This window comes from Gymnodraco acuticeps, unplaced genomic scaffold, assembly GCF_902827175.1.
Source record: "Gymnodraco acuticeps unplaced genomic scaffold, fGymAcu1.1, whole genome shotgun sequence".
NCBI classification, from domain to species: domain Eukaryota; kingdom Metazoa; phylum Chordata; class Actinopteri; order Perciformes; family Bathydraconidae; genus Gymnodraco; species Gymnodraco acuticeps.
This window is the reverse complement of record NW_022990459.1, coordinates 867,994-895,945: the sequence shown is the minus strand read 5'-3', so window position 1 is coordinate 895,945 and position 27,952 is coordinate 867,994. Positions and strand designations below refer to the sequence as shown.

General features: G+C 39.9%; 1 protein-coding gene and 1 long non-coding RNA gene across 23 annotated transcripts in view; one reads left to right on the top strand and one right to left on the bottom strand.

Annotated features, from left to right (window-relative positions):
* ppfia2 (PTPRF interacting protein alpha 2) overlaps positions 1-27,952 on the bottom strand; it is a 204,784-nt gene that overhangs the window by 42,862 nt on the left and 133,970 nt on the right. For all 22 annotated transcript variants that reach the window (XR_004569975.1, XR_004569974.1, XM_034226061.1 and 19 more), the window contains 5 exons: positions 17,391-17,492; positions 14,470-14,634; positions 12,246-12,320; positions 5,772-5,879; positions 658-879 (listed from right to left, as the gene is read on the bottom strand). Coding sequence is in view for 20 of the 22 variants with exons in the window: in XM_034226061.1 (XP_034081952.1) it covers positions 658-879; positions 5,772-5,879; positions 12,246-12,320; positions 14,470-14,634; positions 17,391-17,492 (672 nt within the window). In the remaining 2 variants the exon portion in view is untranslated. The remainder of the gene's footprint in view (positions 1-657; positions 880-5,771; positions 5,880-12,245; positions 12,321-14,469; positions 14,635-17,390; positions 17,493-27,952) is intronic.
* Positions 4,052-4,459, top strand: LOC117552528. Its single transcript, XR_004569979.1, has 3 exons — positions 4,052-4,206; positions 4,284-4,354; positions 4,431-4,459. It is a non-coding gene; the product is annotated as an uncharacterized LOC117552528 (long non-coding RNA).

Below are 27,952 nucleotides of genomic sequence, written 5' to 3'. Positions count from 1 at the left end.
GAGGTTCTCCTAAGGAGTGCATACGGAAGGGTATGATCTCCAATAGCAATATTCTTGCAAGGTACAGGGCTTATAAATGATATATAGTTCATTTAAACCCCATTTTGTTGTGACTACTATGGCTACACATTTTATTTGCTATGCTTCAGTGATTGTTCTTGTTTTGTGGTTTTTAGAATCTCTTATCTTAACTGTTGGTATTTTTGTTGCATATTTTTATAACTGTATGAAACAGGCTTTTTAATAATTGTGTACTTTAAAAAAGCAGTGTGCCTTACACTATGTGTGTTTTTGTGTATGAGGAACACATGAATAGGGATTGTGAGAGCATATGCAAATAGAAGCTTTTTTTAGGCCACTGCTGTCTTTGATGTCTCTCTTGCAACCGTTATTCCCCTGCAAGTGTGTGTGTGTGTGCGTGTGCGTGTGCGTGTGTGTGTGCGTGTGCGTGCGTGAGTGTGTGTGTGTGTGTGTAGGTGTGTGTGTGTGTGTGTGTAGGTGTAGGTGTAGGTGTGTGTGTGTGGTGTGTGTGTAGGTGTGTGTGTGTGTGTGTGTGTGTGTGTGTGTGTGTGTGTGTGTGTGTGGTGTGTGTGTGTGTGTGTGTGTGTGTGTGTGTGTGTGTGCTTCTCCCTGTCCCCAGAGTGTGTGTGCTGTAACCTCTTTGATGTCCCTCTGGTACTTGTGGTTCATCTCCTCCGACTTGATGAGGTCCTTCCGGGCGGTCTCCAGCTCCTGCTCCACCTCGGAGACGCGAGACGAGAGGGAGGACATGCGCTCCTTCATCTGGGCCAGCTCGTAGTTCTGCTTCTCCAGCAGGTCCTGCAGCTCCACCACCTGACCCGCATCGTGCACCGACTCCAGAGAGCCGTTGGACAGACGCTGGGGAGAGAGGAGCAACCTTTAGCTTTAGTTGGACAAAAAAAAAAATCTTTGTTTTTCATTGGCCTTACAAAAAGCTTACTCAGGAATCTGGCAACTGTATTTCTTAAAGATGTTAAATAAATAAGTAATATTATTTTAAAGATGAAATTGGTTATAATTTGTGAATTGAGTCCAAAGTGTACTATTAACAAGTTGTAATCATTTTAGTATTTTTTTTTACAGAATCATGATATTTTAAGAAAAAGTAGTTTTTTGAAGTAATAACAATAAGGAAAAAAGTCATACAACTACTGTATGAGATCAAATAAAAAAATGTCATAGAAAAAACAAAAAAAACACAGTTACTCGTTTCGAGTGGGTCGCGGATGTGTGAGTGAAGAACAAAAAAAAAAGAACAAAAAAAAGATTGGAATTATTTTTTATTTTTTTGAGGGAAAAAGTCAAACTTTTATTTTGAAGGCCCGATTTTCTAACGCTGTGCATGCAGCAGGGGTTGGACTGGAAGTACCGGAGACCATAAACGGTTTTGAAAACTTCTGTCACGTAGTGATCATCTTCTCAATAAAATATATTTGCTGATGTTTTTTCGAGTCTTCTGGCCAATCAGAATCAAGATTGTTGCCGGAAGTCCCCACGGAGAATAACTCTGCAGTAGAACTACTCTTTATACATCCATGGGTACAACTTCAGATAAAAATGAACACATAATGACCCCCGGTTTGATGACTGACCGGTCACAGAACAATGGGAGCTATCTACCCTTACCCACAATTTAAAGTAAGTCACACAGACTATCTCCTCTTTACTCTTCTCGCAGCAAGATGTCAGAACAAAGTGAAAAATAAACAATGGCATAAAATATTATTAATATGTCGGGTAGTAATAGATTTATTTATTTTCCTCCCAGAGTGTACCAGAATGCATATAGTTTATGTTAGTATTTCTAAAAATATCCTGGGGGAGAACCCCCTGCTGGGGTTGGGTTTTCAGCATGCGTGCCTTTTTATATAGTTCAGCTTTGATTCCATCATCTCATTAAACCTTTTTTTAAAACATACTTTAGTATTTAGTATTTATATATTACAGCACGTTTTTTTTGTTGAATAGATTTGAGTGCTTCAAAATGTTGGGTCGCGATTTATTGACCAAGTAAAAAGTGGGTCCCGAGGCCTGACCAGTTGAGAACCACTGCTTCAAAGTATACCACAAACAGCACTTTTTCTTACAGATTTCTCTATTGAAAACCTGTTTTATCCACATTGAAACTAAAAGTTAAAAGTAACTGGAAACATCCAACTCTAGAAATAGGTATTTAACTTACATTAGCATGTGGAAATTAACCAGGTGGAAAACTAATTTCTGATTTCCTGTGATGCTCTCGTTTCAAGTAAGCCTTGAGAAATCAGCCTTGCTGCTACTTCAGATACTATTTCTTCTTTTGAGAGGTACAGCCATTAGCACTCTAATAAATTCATGTTAGGGAGCCGACTCTGCCCCTGCTTTGATTTGAGATGGTGACAAAGACGACTGAGAATCACTCCAGACTCCATTGGAGAAATTGCTTTGACACTTGCATTAGAAATATGATTAGGTTTCGCTGAGTTCTCACTGCACGGGTCTCTGCATGAGGTAGATTAATGATGGGGAAACTAGAAAGATCTGACTTGAGGAAGGGTTTGAGGCATCAGAAAACAACTGTGATATCAGCTAAACTAAACGCTTTTTAAATAGCAACACTTGGTCTTTAAGTTCAAATGTAATTATGGTAAAGCAAGTGGAAAGGAAGATTGAGTAAAGTGATTTCTCTCTCTGTCTCTCTAGTGTTTCAGGCCCAGCTGCCTGTCCTCGGCCATCCATCTGTGAGGGCAAATCTAATTGGGTCCTCTGCCTGCTGCCTGTGATCAATTATAAACCCGGGCAGGGAACGAGACCCACTAAATCAGACCACCGATTTGAATATCACTGCTCCGGCATTCTCATAAAAAGAGCCAATTTATAGGTTTTAGCTAGATTTTATTGTAAAAATATCTTAACAGTCCCACAGAGGATACATTTTGCAAATGCGGAAACAATATTTATTTAGTTGGGGGATATTATTATAATTTGGCTGGGGATAATTGCTGACCCTCCCCATTGGTAGAGGCCTATTTTTCAGTGGGGTTTATTTGACAGTAACTCACTCAAATATAAAACAAATGTGAATACTGTTCAAACCAACGAGTCAATCAAAAGCATTTGTGAATATCTTATTTAACATTTACAACTTTTGGTTAGGCACAATGTTGAAGGAAATCTACCTCTATATAACTATAGTTTTCTCTTTTTGCTTCAGTTAGGTGTAGAGTAAGCCAGTCAATCTGTTCTATAAGAGTGATGGTTGATACAAATATTCCAGGACCTGCTGGATGTTTACTGAATAAAAAATGAAAATGGTGAAGCGGGCTTTGTCGGTCACACTGCATTAGCTGCTTATCAGCAGATCCAGGTCTGTGCTGAAGGTCTGAGAGCTCCATGGGTCAATACGCTCCTCATGAGCTTAGCTTTCTTCACTCTGACTCCTGCCCCCCCTCTCACTGACCCCTCTCCGCCTGTCACATTAATGACGCCTGAAGGACACGTGGGATGGAGAGGGGAGACGGGCACCTCTCCTTGATGACAGCCGCTGTCAATTCAGTTCTGTTTTCCCCGTCCATCCAAAGATGCACTTTATGGTTTCCTCTTATCAGCAATGACTTGTTAAGTATAGTAAAAGTGTTTGATTTCAATTCTAATTCAAATGATATTTTAGTTAAAGGGGTCTGATTTTATATTCTCATCATTATTTACTATATAGAACTAAATCTCAGTTAATAGTTTTGATCATTTGAAAGAAAGAAATTAAACTGGGAGTTCAATATAAAAATGTTAAAAATAAATAAATAAGCATTTGATTTTTTTTTTCAATTCGAATATTGTTTCTACCTTTTGAATATAGTTATTATTTTCATTTTTTACTTTCATATAAAATACAATATTTGAGGTATTTCCTTAAAGATTTTATGTTTTCAGATTCAGATATAATTGTTTAAGGTTTTAAATCTCGTCTTTTCAGTTTAAAATTCAAACAAGCTAAATTAAATCTTAAGTACATCAAGTATATGTGACCGGACGTCACGTCTCCTCCCTCTGTGACGCTGCTTGGCACCATGCCAGCGCACCTGCTATTTTGCGCACCTGCTATTTAAGTGGAGGAGACAAATCTGCTCCCTCCCCCTCCGCTTCTCCTTTGTGGCCGCGTGGATTGTTTGGCGTGGCAGCTCGCGCATCACACTCTCTACCAGACAGGTAAAACATCTTGCATTCTGTCATTTATTCATGGGCACGAGCGACACCCGGCTTGACACTACTCTGTCTTAGCGCAGCTGACGCCCGGTGCGTTTGAGGAGGATTGGCTCCTCCGGAGGTTCCCGGTCTTGCAGTGTTGCAACTATTGGTGAGTTGCCGTTGTCTGCAGTATTCTCACCTTCAGCTTGGTTCCTCTGGTGTACTGACTGTTATTCATGTCACAGTGGGATTTGGCCGTGGGATTGTTGGGTCTCTCTCTCCCTTCCCTGTGGGCTCTGTGGCTGCAACTGACCGCACAGGCTGGTATGTATGAATTTCCCCATAGATAACTTTTAATTCAATAAACTTAAGTAGGCTATTCACCAGTCATTTTAAACCTCTTTCCAGGGGTGCCATAAACATTCTCCCTTCCTGGTGGGCTCTGTGGCAGCGCCTAGCTGTAAAAGTTGGGACGCTGTAACTACTCACCTCAACACATTCCAGCTGTTCATCTACATCTCAAGTACATTTTGCACAACACAGCCTGCATTTTATTACTGCTGACTTCTTCCCCCAACTCTTCCCCTCCAGTAAGTCATCAAAGCCTCTCCATTGATCCACCCAGGTATCCTGTTAACATGTAGATGCTGTGTCTGCATGTTGAAGGATTTCTGCTGTGGGATTTGGAGTCAGCTGTTTTGGGCTCTCATGTGGTGTCAGTTTTGTTAATGTGGAAGCAGTTACTCCTCTGTCTCTAAATTAATAACCAGAGAGAGATTTGTATTCAGCTATGCAGGTCCACGTGTGCTGCTGCATAATATCACAGTGCTGAGGTCACTTCTGGCTGTGGGTCACCTTCACAACCAGCAGGGCTGAATGTATGGAAACCTTTTTAAGATGTTATACTGGCAAATAAACACCAGAAGGAACGCATTGAGCAGTGTGTATTACCAATAAACTGTGATTTTGAGGAAAATAAATGAAAACTTAGAACTAATTTTTAAAAGAGTTTTTTTCATATTGTGCATATATAAACACATTGTTTTAGAAAGACTTTCAATGCATCCAGATCCATAGTGACAATTTAAGGTTTATGTCCAATGAATTGAGAATAGCAAATACATTGTGTCGCTTGTATGCCTTGTCCTGTTCAGGAATGACATTTTTTCATTGTGTTCCTATTTTAAGCTCCTACTTAGACGAATGAAAAGATCATCTAGTTTGAGTCATATTTAACACACATTTTGACAATTGTACTAGTCAGTCTAAAATGTAAGATTTGTTTTCTACTAGTTATGAGGTTTATGGTAGTTTCTTGTACTGGGTACATTTGGCAAACCAAATCGGTAAAATGCTTGCTTGATAAACAGATTTCATTTTGTGTTATATCTGCTATGTGAGCTTAATAATCAACTTTTTTGCCTTGTTAAATTGATACTGAGCTTTACCAACTCCAGTCTGCTGACAAATGCCAAATGGTAAAAAGACTCTCCTCCTACACTGCCGCTAAAGTAAGGGAATAAAACAGTTTTGTCCATGTTTAAAACATAAAATATATGTTATCAGTGTGGTCAGAGAGGTCTCACCTTGCCATGGAGATTCTGTTGAGCCTCACTTCCCTCCAGTATGTCCTCTCCGTCCCCAGAAGCCACTTTTCTCTGAATGTGAGCATTTTGTTCCCGTAAGGCCACGATCTGCGGGACGGCAACAAGAACACAGATTAGAGCAGAAATAGACACACAAAGTTTATGTTGCAGTTAAAGAGAGCTGAGATAAAAACGGTTTAATATGTGTTATTGCATTTCCTTCAATGTGGCTTTGCGACAGAAGCAGAACATGTTTAAACATCATGAACATGACATCAGCATCAATAATTGTTCTCTTCTGTAACACCAGTTAATGACAGTATGTCCCTCTCTACAGGAATGTATGGAAGATGGCTTTAAGCGGCATGAAGCTGAAGAACGTGAGCACTGATACAATCACTGTAATTATCATGTTGTGTGGACAGAGTGTCTCGTTCCACTACCTTAAGATACTGTCCTTAAGTCATAATGCTGTCAGAGGGGTGACCGACAACAACCATAATTACAGTAGCCTTTTCCTCAACTGACACCATGTGATTATCGCTCTCCTCACCGCCAGGAAGAGAAAGACTGGGCCGCTACTTGTCTCTAATAAATAACTTGACGACCCTGAGACTTTGTGGTGCCTCTCGTACTTTCCAAAATAAGACTTTCAAGAACATGACACTTGTGGGATTGAGACAAATCATTGTAACTGAGCAAAAATGTCAACTTCTTGTGAGACACCCTCCTCTTACTTCAACGCAGATTTGAATAACACTACAGTATTTTGGTTTATCACACAGCCACACTTCCCTAGAACCTCAGGATATACTTTTGTTTGTAATGTGTGGCAGTCAGTTAGCCTATCTCTTTTCCCTTGGTTTTTTGTGAATTTTGGCTTGTAACATAGAATTAACAATTGAGTAACAACACTTACATTGCGTTATCCTTCTAAAGAGGTTATCATAAACTGAAAAACTGAATGAAACAGGTAAGCAGGTCTGACACTAAGGACTATTTTTTTATAAGTTTTGGTTTTGCCTTAACATGTATGAAATTGTGAAAAATGCCCATCCCAGTTTCTCAAAGAGATGCCTTCAAATATTTTGTTTGTCAGTTCAAACCCAAAGATATTCCCGTTAATATGAAATCAAACAGAGAAAAAGCAGCTCCATATGTGGGCATCTGGAAACATAATTTACTGCCAATCTGCTTGAACAATTTCTTGAATCAATATTTAAAATAGCTGGAGATTATTGAGTTTTTCCATCAACTAATCTATTAGTCCACTAATGGGTTCAGCAATAGCTACAGTATACAGTAGCAAACTCCAGAACACAACAGCCAATACAAACGGCAGTATATATGCTGTACTGCTAGCACGATGTAGTTACGGCTGCATTATGCTTCCTCCACTCCATACATTTCCAATAGCTTTGGAAACGCTTAACTCTCTGAAGACCCCAGGACTCTGAAAATCTGCATGATATTCCTCTGTTGTTCTATTTTCTTAAAGGTCATTCCAAGCAGCCCAGGTACTGTATCTGTTATTCACAGATTCACGGTATAATCTACAGTATTGATACAGTTTATTTTAAAAATAAGTTGACATTACAGTTACTGGAGAGTCAGCTTTGTTAAAAAACGCATCAAAATATGCTCCTCCATAGGAAGGGAGGGAATTCAATGAGACAGTTAAAATGACCTCGAGTCACTTTGACATAATTTGGTTTTAACTCAAATCCTAAAATGATTTTACAGACATGGCATTGTCATGAATTTTGAAAGGCAGGACAATGAAGGAATAATATCTCCCATACAAAAGGCACAGGGTTAACTCTGGGCATACTTATGTTTCTGTATCATTATTCTGAGAGTGTTGGTAATTTCTCCACCTCACAGATCAAACACTAACCCCACCCCTCACAGAAAGTCACAACAAATGAGCTCCAGCTCTGAAAGTACAAAGAAGGAGAAGTTTGATGCAAAATGAACATGGCGCCTATAATTTCTTTTTTTTATGTGGTTGATCTACCTCTCATCAAAAGGCAGACATCTGACGGAGGACAAGTAGCACGAGTCGGGCCTTTTTACTGCACCGCTTCGTGATTTCCTTATCTTTCCTTAGCACTTCTGTGTTGGGTGGAGAGGACTGTCTGAGGTAATGTGATGAAAGAGAGATTGGACAAATGTGAAGAGGAATGAAGGGGGGTTTTGGGGGAGTTTCTCAGAGTATGGAAAATTGATTTTGTCAAGGTGAGAGCTGGGAGTATGTTGCTAGGCGCTTAAATTACAATCAATCATGCACTTTGGAGCAAATGCATGTACACAAATATTCACAGACATATATACACAAGTCCTGAAATACTTCTTATTTAGGAGGAAAAGGAGTTCATTCTGTTTTTGTCTGAGCCTGTGTTACCTGGGGGTTTCCTTTGAAAAAGAGAGCTATCACTCGGGATTAGATCAGGCAGGATAAAAAAAGAAAATGTTCTCTCTGACAACGTCTTCCATCTTACTTAGAGATGTGATCTCATGGCTGTCTTTCTTTGAAAAAAATATAATCAAATCTAATTAATTTTTCTCAAGAAATGTAGTAAATCATTTTAACTTCAAACTTTGTTTTAAAAGCTCTTTTCTGCACACAGTTTTGTTTATTTTGCAAGAAAGATTTCTAAATCTGCTGTTTTTCTGAGCTCCTCTAATGTCACATACTTTATTATTATTATTATTATTATTATAGTATTTAAATCAAATCTGAAAACAGTTGTTGGGTTGGTTGCTCATATCAACAGGCTTCTCATGTCAATCAAACTGAGTTTTTAAACTTTAATCTCTGATTAAATTAAAAAAATGTATGTACTTTTGCCTATTCAGTCATGAATATTCAATATTATTAAGTAATATTTATCATGGGAAATAAGGCTTTCAAGGGCTTCAAAGAAAGAATATTGTTGGACTCAACAATGAACAAACATTGCTTAATAAAATACTTTTATAGTGTTTATCCCATTATTATTTTATCTCTTTCTAATTGTCAAGAGACTTTGGGTGAAAATGAGCTGTAGCACGTTTACATGTTAGATTTACAAAAAGTGTCACAGTGTTGATTAATGTCCACTGTCCCCACAGTTTGTTGGACAGTTAATTGAACAGTTTATCTTCAGATAGATTCCAACACAGTGGGTATTTCAGTTTGTTCCGTAATATCAGATTGCAATCAGCAGCAGTAATCAGCTGGTGGCCACTTAAACGCCCATGAGTTTGAGAGGTCAGAGGTCACTGATTACATCTGGCATCATGACGTTGTCAAACCCCCCGCGGGGACTCAGACCTCCATCACAAATCAATTACCGCTCCGCCTCCCCGGAGCCTCTGAAGTGTGGCTGCTTTTCTTCTGAAATCCTGTTTCACTGCCTGGAGGTCCAATCCCTCATCTGTCCTCCGCTCTGACAGCTGTACTGCTAACCGTTCACCTGAGGCGATCACATGTACAGTCTCTAACCTGTGCAATGTGAGGAAACCGCACAAAGTGCTACACCCTCCACTGAGATGTCTGGCAGGTACTTTACAGTTAAAAAGCCGACGTTGTCATAAAGCTGTAAAAGATAAATGCTTTAGGAACAAGCAGCCTGTCATACTCTTTTTTTACTTTTCTAAAATGTCCTCCCTTTCTGATCGTACAGAATCTAAGTTACAATAGTGACTGTTGTAAAATCATCAAATTAAGATGACATTATAAGGTGTTTACTGAGTTGGATGGTGCTTCTTATGGTATTTCTTTTTAATTCAACATGTTTAAATAGTGATATGCACAGTAGAAGATGTGTGTAATAGAAAGACATTACACTCACTTACTTACTTTAAAGGTCCCATGTCATGCTTTTCTGGTTATTACCCGTCCCCTTGTGTGTTATGAAGGTTTTTCTGCATGTAAACGGTCTGCAGAGTCACAAAGCCTCAAAGTACACCCTGTAGCGAGTAAAACTCTAACACAGAAAAGACCTGTCTATGCTGCCCCAGAACGCCTCGTTGGACATTTCTCTTTGTCATTGTTTACTTCTTGGGTATAGTGACGTATTTGGGTATAGTGACGTAATGTAACGGCTTCGCGGATTGGTCCATTTGGACCAATCTACGTTACGTCCGCGGAGCCGTTACGTTTGAACCAATCCGCGGACTTCCTCACACACACACACTCGGCGGGACATTGCGAGGCTCGCTGCTGTGAGGAGCGGGACAGTGTGAGCTGGCTCACTGGTGTGGGGTCGGCGAGACAGTGTGAGCTGGCTCAGACAGCGAGACACCGCGGAACTCAGTGTGTGCTCAGGCTGAGTTCCGCAGTGTCTCGCTGTCTCGCAGACAGCCACTGGGCTCACAGGCAGGGGGGGGGGGGGGGGGCAGGAGCTCTACTATACAGATATGATAAATGAGAAACCAATGTGAGTTTGGAAAATTGCACAATATAAATCTATTTTAGTATACCTCAACAATGGAATTATGATCAGTAGAAATGGCCATGACATGGGACCTTTAAGAATATCATTGTGTGATTCTTATGTGCTAATGTTTATCTATATTTACTACTTCTCACACTTCTTAACTAAGATTGGGAAAATTCCGTATTAAGAAGATGTGTTGCAATGTTGTTAGTTACACTCTATGTGCACCAACAGTATGACATTCAACATCCTGATATGGCCTCCCTAACTCCCTAAACTTCCAGAATGCTCCTTTTCATTTATAAATAAATTCCCACCACAATGTGAAGGCCTAAGAAGTTATGCATACATACGTTTTATTTATACAAATAGTTTCTTATAATCATACCATCTGTGATTCATGTTGATTTGGCACAAACAACCGTTTTAAAAAAAAATTTGATTTCAAACTTGGTAATGAAGTATGGTATTTCTCACTGTAGCCCCCTTTATAAGGCCTGAATGCAACAACATCACAATAACGCACAGTCAGGGGGAAGTATCTAGAGGCACATTAATTACATCTGCAGTACCTCAATAGTCCTAAATAATAATAATAATAATAATAATCCTTAAAAGACAAAGTGCTTAATTTGCTTGACAATTTGACTGCAGCCTTGGACTCATACCCTAAAGCAACTATCGAAAAACCAAAGAACAGTTTGCCTCTCTGACCTCCCTCTCGTCTGCACACCTTGTCAGCCGTGCTCCTCTGACCCACTCATTAACACACACACACACACACACACACACACACACACACACACACACACACACACACACACACACCACACACACACACACCACACACACACACACACACACACACACACACACACACACACACACACACACACACACACACACACACACACACACACACACACACACACACACACACACACACACACACACACACACACACACACACACACACACACACACACACACACACACACACACACACACACACACACACACAACCTGCTTCCCACCTGCCATCTCTATTTCTGTCGTTGCTCTTTTTGCATTTCCTCCTCTGTCTGTCCTTACACCCACTCTGCACGCCTCTACCCAACCTTTCCCCCGCTGATTTCTCTCCCCTTTCCCTCTCCTTCTCCTCTCCTTCTCCTTCTCCACTTTTATTCTAGGCCGGAGTGTCAGACTGGCATATCTGACAGGCTGTGAAGTGCCAGCCTGAGGGCCCCCCCTCATCTGGAACACGAGTGTCTGCAGTGCAGTAGCTGTTCTCAGAGCTGGGAGGGAGGGGGGGGGGGGGAGTTAGGCCACCATTGCAAAAGTCCACTCTCCTGTCAGCTATACGCCTCAGCCTCTTATTTTGTTATATTCCCTGTATTGTTAAAGCAAGTGAAGCCTGCAGAGGTTTATAGGTGAGTTGATGCAACATTTAAATAAAAACTTCACACTATGTGTTACAGATTTCCTTCCACATACACAAGCAGTACATAACTGTGTACATTTGTTCTGTGAGTTGGAATTTGGACGCATGTTTACATGTACAGTGTGCTGCAGTATGCAGTTTAACAACATTTTAATTCAATCATTTTACAAATATATATTTTCTTTTTAAGGCTTTCTTTTTACTTACATGTATACATTTCCTTCTGGCATTGTCTGACATTTTTATTCAATTTATTTTATGTTATTTATTGGTTTCCAATTATTTCTGATACATGTCATGTTCAATTATATATACTTTGAACATCCTGATACAAATGCTGTTCATGTATTTCAATTGTTTGTGTTGTTAGTAGCTCTTTTGTTGCTTTTCAGTTTCAGTGCTTTTACTTGCACTTTGTGTCTGAATGCACCTTCCTCACAATAATCCAAAACAAATATTCTAGTGACATTTAAATTCTATATTTTAGAATGAAAACAACCTGTGAGCTACTACTTGGCATTTGTTAAAAGAACTATGAGTTCATCTTGATTGAGATTTGAATATTCCACATTTTTTATCCTAAATAAAACCAGCTGTGGCAGCTCCTACCTCCTGATTGGCTGCTGTGAGCTCCTCATCCAAGGCGGAAACCCTCTCCAGTGACACCCGTAGTCTCTCTCGTACCTGGAGGAAAAAAGTGGAAAACCAAAATGGATCAAGATTTACCAGTATATATATTAGGGCTGTCAACGCAATTTTTTTTTTTGCCACTAATTATTTTAACGTGCGATTAACGCATGTGTATTTGTCCTCGGCCCGCCCCGTAGTTTCAGAGCCCAAAGGCTTGACGTTGTTGTTGTTAGTTGGATGGTGGGAGATTCTAGAGAGAGATATGGATGCAAAAAAAGGCGTTTTAAACAGCAAGCCAAGCACACAGCTGATGCTGACAGCCCCACTCCTGCCGCTCGCTTGCGGCAGACCACGCTTGAAAGTTTGCCGGGGAGACGCCTGGACAACAACAGCGATAGCTAAATGGGTGGCTACAGTTTAACATTGTGGAGGACGAGGTGCTGCGTTAGATAATTCGGATCGCATCCAACGTGTCGACTGCATCACAGCGCATTATTTTGACCCACAGAGGGAACTTCAGTCTCATGCTTTGACTGAAGATGAAGACAGAGGAGCGGCATTTCACCGACAACTGTAAACAGGCTTGTCTGTTTGAGCAACTGGCTCAGTGCAAAGAAGTAGACGAGAGAGGTTCCAGGTTGTTGTGTTGAGAATATTCAGGAGAATATTTGTCATTGTTCAAATGATAATAAACAAACATTTGCATAAAGCATATTTGTCCACTCATATGTTGATAAGAGTATTAAAAACTTGAAAAAGATTCCTCTAAGGTACATTTAGAACAGATAAAAAATGTGCTATTAATTTGCGATTAATCGCGATTAACTATGGACATCATGCGATTAATCACGATTAAATATTTTAATCGACTGACAGCCCTAATATATAAATATTTACTCTCGAATTATCTTAAGACTGACAGCAAAGGGTCTGACAGATCAGACGCTCCCATTGCAAAAAATCTAGTCAAGGCAATAAGGGGGTTAACAGAGCATACAACCCCTCCTATTTCCTCCCTGACAATATCACTTTGTTGTGGCTTCAAAGCGGCATTTCTGAGGCTTTTATTGCTTTCAAAGCTGCGAGGATATATCCCCTCCTAAGTTCCTCTGTGAACTCAGAGCGTCTTCTTCTGGGAGTCTGTCGGCTGTAATTGAGCGATCCCTCGCACATATTGGATGTCCGCGCACCGCCCAATAGGATGCCGGATCTCAGAGGAGCTTGATCCTTGATAAGAAGTGAGCCGGGGTCCGAGGCGGGACGGCCCCCCTGCCGCCCAAGACATCTTTTATTTCGCCGAACAGCATGTGGTTGGGCATGCTTTATAAATGAAGGCTTTTAGAGGAGAGGATGAATGGATTACAGAGCTGCTGGTGATACCACACAGGGGGCTTGGGTCATACATCAGCAGGCTGTGAGGAGGCAGGAGGAACGCTTGGTTGGAATCTACAGAATGATTACACACATTTGGAAAATATCACAAAATATAATATCCAATGAAATATTTAAATGAATGGTTGGAAGGCAACTTTATGCCTTCCAACCAAATACCAATAACAATATGAGAGGAGACATGCGTTTGGTTTGGTGCTGCTTAATGGACAGAAATGTGATCTTAAATATCTATACATATAGTGTATACTATGAAAAATGTAAGCTTGATATCATGTGTTTTCTAATTTGTTTACTTTTGATGATTTTACGACTTGGTATTCACTTGTAATGCTAAGGGTATTGAGTTTCTTCCAATAAGCCCCAAGATTGATTTGCTTCTGTTCTTTGTAGATTCTTTTTTCTGCCGCTTTGTTTATTGAGCCAACTAAAATGTAAAATCTGATAGTAGATCCTTAATTATAGTTTTAATTGCAGATTTAAACGACCAACAGGCTGATTCCTAATACTTATGTGCTTGCCTCTTGGGCAGATTAAAAAAGCTGCTCTAATGGAGACTTTTTTATTGTTTAACTCAACATTCATCCAATCAATTTATATGGACACGGTGCAAGAAAACAAAGTTAGTTTAAGCAGGAGCGCAGAAAACAGAGTGTTTAAAGATAATATAGCCCTCTTGTGAGTTATCCAATCACATCACCCCTGGTCAAAGAAATAACTACTCACTTTATGATGAACAAGTTCCAAAATGTACAAAAACAAAAATAAGTCTTAAGGTATAAATCCTATAACGTCACTAATGGAGCCTTACCTTCTCATCTAGGGCTTTATGGTGTTCGAACAAGGACTTGAGCGCTTTGAGGACCTCGACCTCGCTGGAGACCCCCGAGGGGGACTGAGCCTGCCGCTTGACCACCGTCATGCGGAGCGACCGCTCGTGTCGGGACACAAGGCACTCCAGATGCTCCAGCAGCAGCTGAGGAGACACAGGGGGAATCACTGTTAATATCATCATCATAACCACCATCATCATTGGAAACATTTGAATTCTCCTCGCAGCAGTCTCATTAAGTTATCTACCGGTAAAATGTGGGAATAATGCTAAATGAGAAAGGCTTAGCTGCACACCAAACCTAAGCTATTTACCCTGTTATTTATTTAAGCAGTATTGCAAGCGCTGGAAGAACAAACAATATATTAATTTGTGTTTTATCAGGCTCCCTCAAACAACATAATGAGGCTACCATATAAATAAATAAAACAATTATAATTCATTCAGACTTAATCTTAACATTTGTGGATTAAGAAAATGCCATAAAGTACCAGTCATTTAAGGTAATTATGGCATTTTCTAGGGGGGACATTTGCTGTATGTGTAGCAGCTTTTCAGTAAAGGTATGAGAGGTGCAAGTAACTGCAGTGCCCAGAAGGGGAAATGCTAATGTAGGCTGCAAGGTAGCATGTAATTCAACTGCCAGCAGACAGGTTTGAACAGACAGAGAAGATGGGAAGCAGAGCTAGGGGGAAGACTGTAGGAAAAGAAGGTAACTACAACACAACAACAACAACAACAACAACAACAACAACAACAACAACAACAACAACAACAACAACAACAACCACAACAACAACAACAACAACAACTACTGGGAGTAAACAGCCAGGATGTGACTAGGAGAGAGATTACCAGTTTGGCTGCAGAGATAAAACATCATTCATGATTTGTTCTTACATTTTCTGGATCAGAATATAATCATCTGTAATTTCCCCTTGTGAATCACAGGTGCCAGAAGCAGTTTTGAGGTGATGCACTTTATTCTCTGGCGGATATTGTCCAAGGACATATACATCTCCAAGATAATAATCTGGTTTGGAGAGCTCAAAATGACCTCCCCAATATTTTCTTGGAAAAAGCTTGCTGTTTTTCTCCCAGATTAATCATTTTATCTCTAGTCTGAACATCGCTAACTGAACGCTGACCAACAACCTGCAGATGGATTTAATGTATTCTGTGTTTATACACTGATAAAGTTACTGCTCGGTGCACTAAAGGAAGCTGCGAAAGGAGACTTAAGTGTCGTATCTTCACTTGTTTATCTTGTACTAGGAGTCTCATCAGCAGCCATCATGTCTACATACTCCTGCAAACTGTGGAATTAAATCAGAACAAGTATTTACCTTGAGTTCTATCTTAAAGGTAATCTATTATGCAAAAGGCACTTTTGATGTCTTTTATACATAAATATGTGTTCCCAGTGTGTAAGGAGACTCACAAAATACAACCCTCTCTCTTTTCCTCCTTACCCACATCTCTAAAAACGGGGATACTATGGAGCTGACCCAGATTTTCTGCGGACTTGACGTCATATTGGAAATGCGTGACGTGTTTTGGAAGTAATATGGTTGGTGTTTAGATTTGCAAGCATTGCTAACACTCAGAGCTAACGCTCTACTGGAGAAAATATGTGTAAAGAAGCCAGATATAAAAGCATGCAGATGCTCCAAAGGGGCGTGGCCAGCAGCAGCTTGTTTCCATTTAAAGGGCCAGACCCAGAATCAGCACTTTTGTAACAGGGCTGAAATAGAGGGGTATGAGTCATGCTAAAATGCATTATCTGTTTGGTATTTTGAGCAAAACACTTCAGAGCCATGTTTTGTATAGATATGGCCATATAATACATTGTTCAAATATAGTATAATATGGGACCTTTAAGTGATGAACTCAGTCCTCTGGCTCTCTGCATGACTCTTGGATGGAATGATCGTCTAAAACAGCTGATAGAGTTAACTTTTCTCTCCACTGTCATCCCATCTGTTGTCAGCTCCTCTGTCCATTAACTGCCTGTACACGCCTTCCAAGATTTAATTATGAATTGCAAAAGCCTACCAGAGACAAAACCCAGCTTAATTAAAAATGCTTGGTAATTGCCCCTCAGAAGATTCTAAGTGATAATCAAGTGCGAGAAAGAAAATGACTTTTGTCCGTCTCCGCCTCGCCTCCCTCCTTTCTGTTGTTTTTTTCTCGCTGTCGTGCTAAAATCTTCTGCCTACACTCTGAGACAGAGTGCGAGACTGAACACAGCCACACTTAATCAGCAGTGGGGATGGAAAACAGGGTCTTATCTGTCAACAGCAGAGTGTGCTTACTGATTTAAAAAGCAAATGTTTTTCATTGAAGACACAGTCCGTCGGTTCCACAAAAATCGAGCAGACCTGCTAATGTCTTCCCATCAAATACTATGCTGGACACTGCAGGGCATCAATGCCATTTGGGCTTAGTGTTACGTATGAGCAGCCATCCATAAGCAAGTGGAAAAATGCTCAGGCGGAATGTGGAGAGCTAATGAGGTATGTTTGTGCATTGGAAACAGACAGTGGTTGCTTCAGTGCCTCTGCAGCTTTAAAACCGTAGCAACAGATAGCTTAAGCTTCCTCAGGACTCAGTCTATCGCAGTGTGCAGCAGGCTTTCTGCAGCACACACAAACATTTGGGCCAAGTTGTGCAACTCATGGAGTTCAAATGTAAGTGGCTTGGATATCAAATAAAGAATCATAAACCTTGTTTGTGGTTTAAAATGTCAAAACAACATTGAGGGATTGGCCTGCTGAATGCCTCAGATAAATTACCATCATAAATCAGTGAAAGATGAATGAACTGTGGAATCCAATTAATTGGTGGCAGTGGAAACAGTTTGGAAAATGTTTTAAGATGTGTGTCAATGCTGTCCTCACCCTGGTGTTGTTCCTCTCCGCCTTCAGCTCAGAGATCTCCTCCTCCTTCTCCAGCAGCTGCTCCCTGCAGGCGTTCAGCTCCTTGGTCAGTGCAGCGAACTCCTGAGAACAAAAAGAAAGAGAGCAAGGGCATGGGTCAGACTTAGAACGTACATTGTCTTCAAACAAGCCAAGACATTTTAAGTGATGAGTTTCAGATGAGTTCCACCTTTTCAGTACTATACAACTTTTATTTTTTTGTCGGTGTTATGTTTAATGTTTACAGTCGGAACAGGTGGGTTTTCATTCTGCATTTGAAGATGTATACATTTTCAGCATTTTTTAAGGAGCTTATGCTTGAATTTTAGAGCCAATATATATATATAGCTCACACTCAAGCTACACCACAATGTCCTCCTTCTTTTGCAGCCTACAAACTGCAAACAGATGTAACAAAAATAACAGATTTTGATACAGAATACAGTTTTATAGCTCCATAGTTAGACACAGAGATGTAGGTGGTTTCCCTTCTGGCAAACACGCTACTAATACGATTCCTAGCATATTATCACATTTAGAACAGGTCAACCAGGCCATTGACAAAGGTTCATCTATAGTTCAGTAGGGGGAAGGATTGACAAAATCTAATGTTAGTCTGCGGGAGGAAGAGCATTGGTGGACACAGCGGTGCAGGCAGGGAGCCAGGTGTAGTGGATTTACACCTCCACCCCCCTGATGACAGCACAAAGGACTGGAGGAGGACTACTGACCGAGCACAGCACTATGAGAAACAGCTGAGAGGACGCACTGTGAGTGATGGAGCTGCATCACAGATTGCAGTTTTAGACACACTAATATTTTTCCGAGGCAGACAGAATAAATGATCTCCTTGAGGTGTACTTCAACGGCCTGACTAATACTACTGAATATGATGATGATGATGGAAATAATGATGCATTACAAGAATAAAGAGAAGGAGGAATAGGAGTAGAAGAAGGAAGAGAACCTGCATTTACCTGTAGGGATTATTTAAGGTCTATTTTATCTTGGAGTAAGAAGGAGGAAGAGGAAGGGAGAGTATGAGTAAAGGAGGGAGGAGGAAAATAAGGAGGTATAGAACAAAGTGAAAGGAAGCAGGGAATTTCGAGGAGAAAGATTAAGAGAAGAGCAAAACAACAACGGGAAGAATGAGAAACAGAGGAAGAAGTTGGGAGAAAATAAATGAATGAGAAAAGGGGAAAAAAGGATGAGAAAAGGAAAAACACCAGTAAAGCAAAGAACAATAAAGAAGCTGAAGAACAAGAGAAGAAGGAGGAAGATAAGAAAACAAGAGGAAGAAGAGGAGGAGCAAATGAGGACAAATGCTGCTCCTTTAGGTGGAGCTTAAATTGTTTTTGCACTTGAATTTAAATAAACACTAAACAAACTCTCTGTTAATATGGCCGGTAAATCTGAAATGCAGCATGTTGTGACATTTCCTTCAGTTTTTCTCTCTCAGTTTTCTGCCGGTGGATACTGACAAAAGATGAAAACATGCCTGAACTGCATTTATACACCAATCACTGCCCGGCGGTCACCAGGCTGCTCCAGACCCAAACCACAACAACAGTGCCCCAGCGTTACTGTTTTCCACACACAGTTTTGACTCATTCTGTAAGCATGTGACAACAACACTATAACAAGAGTCAGGCGAAGAGACAGCCTGTCGCTCAGGAAGACTTCAGACCTTCGTTACCGGTCTAAAATAAGCGAGGAGCAGACTCGTCTCTGGAGCGGGTCACATCAAACATCAGACACACTGTCTCTGTGACTCATGAGTGATAGGACTGGATGGGTTATATAATATATATTAATATAAAACCTGTTGATGTGACTCAATAACCACTATGCTCTTTGATTGCAGAAAAGAAAGGGAAAATTGTGTGTATATATTTAAGCATGCAGATTGTGTAGCATTGCAGAAATATATACAAACAAGACCTACATACAATGGCCTGCCTCTCAATGTCAATGGATTCATTTAAATGTTTTATTTAACCTTGGTCAGAAAAATACTAAAGCATTAATTGACAAATTATAAATAATCGACCATTAAGTAAAAGAGGAAGCAATATTTACTTCTTGTTTGCAGGTTTATATTTGTTGCTATTCTTATTATTTCGTGTAATTTAAAGAATGTTTGGGTTTTGGACTGATAATTGGACAAACAAGCTATTTTAAATATAACAAAGGTTCTGGAAACTAGTAACAGACATACAATACATATATGAACTACAATAACCACCTAGGGGCAGTATGCCTCTGCCAAGTACCCAAGTTACAGTTTATGATCTTGTTCAAACAAAATGTCACTTTATTATTTTTTCCCATTAGACATTTAAGCAAAATGTTGGTAATTCCAAAAATTGTATTTGATGAGGTCACAGTGACCTTGACTCTTGAACACAATTGTTTTTATTTTAACCAGTAGTCCAAGTGGACCTTTATGCCAAGTTCGAAGAAGTCACTTCCAGGCTTTCCTGAGGTATGCCCTTCACAAGAAGGAGATGGAGAGACGTACATAAATATGAGTTAATAATACATCCATTCTCAAAGCCTTTCAGAAAAAGACCACTAGTGATCTGTCTATATAAATAGACATTGTTATTGAAAATCCATATACGATCTTGCCCTTCAGGAGGCCAAGATAATAACATACAAGCTCAAGGAAGTGGGAACATACCGTGTATGATGGCAACAAATGCTTACAGCGCATAATCCTCTACAAAACACCGTGAAAATGCCCAAATTACAACTGACTTACTTTCTGTTAAGTGATAGCTTTGAAAAAGTCAAGTAGATTCACTTTTGTAACTAGAAGTAGTCAAAACATTCAAAGGAATATATTATATCTTTCCTTCACAGCTGCAGGATTTGGTCATAACTGTCTTTAAATCCAGTTCATTTCCAAGTGGATAGCTGTAGGCTGTTTTTCTAATTGGACGGGTGTGAGACCAGTTGCAAAACTGCTGAAACCCATAGCGGTCATAAATGTTTCTGGCGTGTTCATTTGAGATAACGGTCTGTGTTGTCATGATTTCATTATCTTCTAATGAACTAACATTGTGTGGTGCTCATGCAAATGTTTTGGATGTACAATATAATTTGAATCCAATATAGCCCTTCTGTCCTGGACATGTCATTGAGGGAATGGGGCGGAGAACAGTTTTTAATTGGGCTTATATTGCTGTTAACTATAAAGCAGTGAAATGACTGTATCATGCCACCTGAGACCAAACAGACTACCAGGCATTACATTGCTCGGAAAGTCAACAAGACAAAGGTCAAACTGTCCGGACAAAATGTGTCTATTATACGTAAGGGTTTGGTGATTTATCAATTACATCATCTACAGATGAAGATCAGGTCAACTGTCACCACCCATATGTTACCATAGCAACAGAAGATGAGGGGAAAAAATGGTTGGCGTGGTAACCAATTCATCTCTGTAGAAAGTTGACCTACAAAATAGCAACACAATGAGAAAAAGATAACAGTTTGTTAAATCAGATTGTAGGATTGTAAGTGTTTTAGGATGTATACATTTGTTACATTTTAGAAAATTCTGAATATGTGCACATTGATTTTTAATATTGCATATTACCATTTACATGTATTTAGCTAAATATCCACTACCCTATTGTTCTTTGTCCGACAAAATGACCCAAATTCCCCAGAGCAGTCATAACACCTTTTCACTAAATTATGTTGCAAGTAATCTGAAAATTAATCTCTTGTTTCATTAAAACAAAACACTTCTCTGCCTCGCCGCGTTAACCCAACTTGGTTTGTGTGGTAGGTCAGGCACAAAAAAGAAGCTTAGCACTCCCAAATCTCCCCCCAGAGGAGTAAAGCTAATCACAGCCACCTTCTCTTAAGAATAAACCCTTCTGCGAGTTGCATCATTTGCTTTAATGCCGGTGAGATCAAACAATCCCTGCAGTGCTACAAGAATATAAACTCCAACTTCCCCAGCAACAGTCTACAGTAAATTCTCCCTAAGAGCTGAGTTAAAGAAAAGGTGTGACCCGTGGGACGAGGACATGTTTAAGACGGCCTCTTCCTAAAGCCACGCTGGCAAGAACCTGATAGAATGAGATGAACTGAAACATCATGTCATAGTGGCTTACAGAAGATCCTTTATGCCTACTCTAAACTATAGATATTATCTTTCCAACCCACAGAGAGAAGTTGTTGCATATGCATGACGATGTTCATAAAGAAACTGGATGCTGGTCACACAGAGTGTTAGCTTAGTCACCTATGCTGACACCCACTTTAATTAACTTCTTCACGCTCTGTGAGCTAGGCAATATCTCAAGCCACAAGTGGAACAAATCTTTATATGTACAGTCTATGTTACAAAACCATAAGCACACACAGGCTTGGAGGGAAAACAAATGTATAGGACACGATCAGACAGATATCAAACAAGACATAACAAGGCTCTAAAAAGACAGCAATTTACCAGTAGCCTAAGCTAATAATGTATAGGTAAGATAAAGGGATTTCTAGCCAAGTATATTTAACTAGATCATGAACTAGTGTGACACTTTGGGGAAAAACTCCTACTCTCCTAAATGCTTACTTTAAAATGAAAAAACAACAACACCATTCTCACATCTATGTGTCAAGTATTAAGCTAGCATTAGCACAGAGAGCAGGGGCAACCTGCTACAGTAGAATAACTCTTTCCAAATCAACACAACGTGCTTCAGGATTCATTTAGTAAATTGTTGTTGTTTAATCTTTACAAAAACAGTGATGTAAAAACAACAATTCATCAGTCATTTGTAAACTTTGAGAGAGCATGGAGAGCTAGCTTGTTTATGCTAGCTAAGCTAATTGCTTTATGAATAAATCCATATCCATATATTTGTATCTGGTTAAAAAGAAAACTGGAAAAAGTTTTTAAAGTAATGATTTTATACTGACAACAATGTCTTACAGTCTTTATGCTTTATTAGTGTTGTACTATAATAAAAAAAGACTATAGAATGATTTAATAAGAGCAGATCAGTCTTTGGCTTGTTTTGTTTTTTCATTTACATCACACTCTGGTTATGTTATTTGAGCTGTATCCACAAGTTTTGGCCACCTCTGTAACATAAACAAATACATAATAATAATACAAGGTGTCCCATGCTTAACCTGCAACTAAAATATTCACAATATTGTAAATGAAGCAAAGGGAAGTTTGCTTCCATTAAATTATATTTGTTTTGCTCCATCTCTTAAGGAAAACACAACCTGCTGAATCTTTATTCCAAGGAAATGCTGCTTCCTGTCGCTGCTCTCATAAATAACCTGAAAATAGGATGGTAGTTGAAAAGATAGAGAGAAACAAAGGGCTGAATGGTGTGGTGGAAATATGACCCATAGAGCACGGGCAGGAGTATATAAATACAAGGTGAAGATGTACATGAAGGAGGTGGCGAGACAGAGCATCTTTAACGTGCGAGTTAAGTGGCCTTTCACCTCTGCTGCTGGTTTTACAAGTCGTGCTGAGGTACTAATGTACAGTAAACAGTAAACAGTAAACACACACAAACACACACACACACTCAAACACAGTAGGTTGGTGGGACCCTGGATGTTTGACAACTCCCTCAGGGTAGGTGATGAGAGAGTCGCTGATATTCCTCGCTGTCCAACTGTGATCAGCAGTGGCTTCTCTGGGTTTTGGATAACGAGGAGGTTCTGATAGCTGAGTCGGCTGTTTAATGAGAGCAAAGTGAGCATCTGCATAGTGTTAGCTATGTGTGTTGTGGCGAAAATCTGTGAGGCTTTCTTTCAAATGTTCTCCAAGGTCATTTCATCAGTGGCCAGTTTTGATCAAGTGTTAGCTACAGCTTCATTTCATAGTCCACTCAAACACCTCGGAGGAATGAAATTCCACTTGGATGGGCTGAGGTTTTGCTCCAAGTCTCTCTCTCTAGCACTATTTTACCCATGACCTGCTAGACCATTACACCCCCACCCCCCAACTCACATCTCATTACCTGGGCAAACTGCTTATACTGCAATATGTCAGGTAGTGTGTGAGGATGAGCATGTGTGTGTGTGTGTGTGTGTGTGTGTGTGTGTGTGTGTGTGTGTGTGTGTGTGTGTGTGTGTGTGTGTGTGTGTGTGTGTGAGCATGGAGTCTTCCTGGAAGGTAAACTCTAAATGAGATGGTGCAAAAGGCTTCCTCCCTAAGTGGGCCGACTGTCGGACAAAATTACAGCTATATTATTTTATTTTATTAAATGGAGGAGTCGTTCTTGCAGGCTGAAAACAAACCCTGGCAATCCCTCTCAGGAGAGACAGAGAGGTGGTGTGATTGACAGCATGCTGGTTCACCGAGTGAAACACAGTGAGTAGCTCAGAAAAAAAGAAAAGCCTCAAGAATCTTTGTGGATTGGACGATGAGCAATATCATCTGAAACCAACAGCAGGTTCAAAGAATACTTATACAAAATGAGCTCTGTGAATGCATTGTGTTTCTAATTGGGAAAAACTCTGGGAAAATACCGTGTAATGAGCAAGCACAAATTGAAGCCTTATTTAGATTTGTGTTTTTTTAATCACTGATTTCAGCAAGATCCACTATCCTGCAGCGCTTTAATATTTCATAAACAGTGTTATATTTACAGTGTGAGACCAAAGAGAGGACAGGACAGAGGGCGGGTGTAAATAAATGATGAGAAGAGCATCCTGCTATTAATACGAACGCTTGCATTTCCCACAGTTAACAAATGTCAACGCATGTTCAAAGTGATGCTGCGCTAGAGGGAACTTATATTACTGTTGGCACATTCAAGTAAAATAAATGAAAACCTGCAACTTGATACATCAGGAAGACGAACGGTCGTGATTAAAGAAATGTTTTTCTTAAAGGTAAGAATGGAGAAACCAGCTAGAATTTGAAAGTACAGACTTCCTTACAGAGCCCCCCTCCAACACACACGAACGCGCACATGACCAATGAGGGCACGAGATAAGTTTGCGGTGCACGAGATTGAAGGCTGACAGGCAGGTAGGCCATCCAGTTATCTGCCGCGGGCCGAGGCAGATAATTGGACTTGCTTTTTACAAGGCAACGGCTTCCACAGATGAAATATTTGTATATATTTATTGTCAAAGCATTTAATGTATTCATTGCTAACAGGATGTTAAGAGCATTCCATGGAATATAACAAAAAGTGTTTCTGAAGTGAATTACCTACCCTACCTTTAAATTAACAGTGTATTTTCACAAACACAAGGTTTCAAACCTGTACGTTTTGAAATGAAGTCGAATTAAGTAGGTGATGGAAAATGCTACTGGTAAAAAATGTGTAAATAAATAGCAATACATTAGTCTTTTAGAAGGAAGTTTACCCAGAACTAGAGCAACAAAACAATACATTTTGCAATACAGCAATATCTCTTTCCTGAAATGATGACTCAGGATAACCCACAGACCGATGTAAGCAGTTTCCTGTTGGAACTATTTTCTTTGAGCTGTATCAATGTCCATAAGGAAGCGTGCGTCTACTCATGAAGACTTGTTTTAAAGGTTTTTTAATCTGACTCTTGTGAATCTGTTTGCTAAAAGGGAGAATACACCTTTAAAAAGTGAAACTCAGATAGTAACTACAGCCTGCACTCATTCAGGACAGGTGCCAGCAGGTTTTGTGGCCTACATCTTGCTGATAAAGAAGAATCGGCCACAGAGACTCTAGATGGGACACCGAGGAGCCGGAGAGACCTTGAGGAGCAGCAGCTGCACACGAGTTTCTGCTCAGCAGCTCACTCCTCAGTGTTAAATATTCACGAAGGTTATCCGTGCTGAGCAAGCACCTTCTCTCCTTTACAGCGACGTGCCTGTGAACTGAGGGTGGGCGACAAATGTTACAACAAAAGCCACTCTTAAAATGAAGGCTCTTCAGGAACCATGTAGTTGCCTTTCATCTATGTATCTGTCAAAGTAACACCAAGGACACACCAACAACCACTAACTCTACTGACAATCAAACTATTTCTGTCACCTTTGTGAGATTCTTAAAGGCATGCATATTCCAGTGTGTGTGGGCTCACTCGTCCTTGTAAATCCATCACAACTTCAAAGAGCTGCTCCAACATTCAGTACGATGATTCAATATAGATACAAAGAACCTGTAGGGGGGCATTGTGAAAACATCATGCTGAATTGTTTTTGTATTCCCAACACAGGAAACACTTTCAACTCGATAAAGCCAGCTGATTTTATATCTCTTGTACATGTCCTCCAGAAAAATAAATCTTATGGCACTAACAAAAGGTTGATCATCTTTTGCATAATGAACCAAGCAGAATTAATAATTCACAATTAACCATTCACTTAAAACGTGCCAGACATGAATAATGAAGGAAACTGATGAATTATTTCAGTTGAATAATGCATTGATTTTATACAGCTTGATTGCAATTATTTTTTGGAATTGGACTGTGAAACTTTTTAATGAATGCGCTAAAAGAGACATTTCTTAAGAAGAAAAAAAGAAATGGCTGTCCTGAATGGACTTTGCACGACCCTGATGTTAACTTATATCGGGACCAGAAAAACAACAACGGAATGAAAAACACCTACTTGTTTGTGGCAGATTATTATTTCAGTTTAGGCAAAGCAGACATGTACAGCACACACCTAAAAAAGGGAAATAAAAGGTTGGTACGGGTGTTTATGTGTGAGAGTATATTGGCATTGAGGGTGATTTACAATAACCTCTAGCTGGCGAGGTAAGAGGGGTCGACTCTATGCTGTAAAGGCCCCCTGAGGCCAAGTCATAAATCTGAGTTTGACAATTACAGCCTGACAATTTACTACCCTTGGAGCGCCTAATAACTAATTTTGATCCCTTCGAACTCCTGTAAGAGCACGTTCCAAACGACATCATCCCATCAGAACATGAGCCGCAGCCTTCGGCCTGTAGCCCACAAAACTCAACAGAATCTAGGCTCTGACGGTTTACAAAAGCGGATATTTTCTTTAGTAGAGAAGATAAGTGTGGGGGGGGGGGGGGGTTATTTTGTACTTCATAGAGGTAAAAGCAATCTTAATTATCTGCAATTTCAGGGTTTCAAAGGACATGATGTTACCATGGATGAATCATCCGAACAGAAGGTGAGTGATTTAGTCCCACTGCTCTGTAAACAAAAGTAAGTAGTGAATAAAGTCTGTCAGTTTAAATCAATTGACACGTCATTACTTTGAATTGTAACAGCAACACCTTATGCATTTCCACTCAGATTAGCCTATTTGCCATGAAAACAGTTGCTGAGGCTCATGGGCATTGTAGTATTTAGAGCCAGTTGTCACACCAAAAAGTACAATTATTAAATTATTTATTTATTTATTAAATAAATTATAAATCTGTAGTATTGTTGCATTAGTCAGGATAATACTATATTTCTATGCTGAAGTACATCCGAGTATATCCTTAAAAGGAGTCTTTGAGATGGGAATTTACAAAGGAAATATTTATTTGTGTGGAGGATAACTTTTGTTGAATACACTGTGGACATCATACAACAGAAGTGCTGTCTTACACAAAAGAGATGGACTCGCGTGTGTGTCTGAGGATTTCTTAGGGCAAATTCAAGGTAAAGAAGCAACAAACCTCATCCCGAGATGGATAATAGGGCTCTCATTGGGGAAATGAGAGACAGGCTATGGAAGAAAGTATCCCATAGGCTTCCTCTTTCCAATAGAGGAACTCTCTGGTGATGTGCTCAGCTCCAATGTATGGCTCCCTGACACAAATTGATGCCACTGCAATGTGTGGTGATACTGTGCCCATATTAAAAAGGTCAGGGAGGGGGAGAGTGTTTTATTACCCCATGAGAATGCCTACTCTCTGTTTTTCACATGTAATGTCCTGTCACGCTCCTCTCATTTGGTCACAATAATGCCGGGCATCCAGGCAGCGACGAAGCCTCATATAGCTGCGTAACACCCAAACAAGCATGGCCGGAAATGTCACACCATCCATCATCTATTAGCTATGGAGAGCGCAGCGCTCCAAAGGGGACAAATAGTTCATGTTTCAGTTATTTCCAGAGACACAGCAGCAGCAGGCTGGCTCTCAGCTGGTTGTACGAGCAGATGATACCCATGGCTGACAACCCTGTGTCTACTTATTCTAGCTTAGCTGGCAAATAGGATCACTTTTTTGTTCACAATTAGCCCTCAGAACCTCATGCTATTTTTCAGTGCCTTTACAGTATTTATAGGCTTATGGTATAGTTATAATAATTAATAAGTGGGCATGGATGATTAAGGCTACTCAGAAAGGTCATTTTTTGGCAAGGTGACACTTTTATGTAAAATTGTTTCATGCACATTTTTAAGGATTTGTTTTGTCTGTATAGAACTGTGTATACAAAGGTTTTTAACACAATTTCTGAATAGTGGGATAGTTCAGGACTTTGAAACTTGGGGACAACGGTCGTGACCTTGCTGAAAAACTGTCAAAATTAAGTATACTCGGTATAATTAAAGACTATACTTTGAACCGAGGACCACTGAGGAACCAACCACC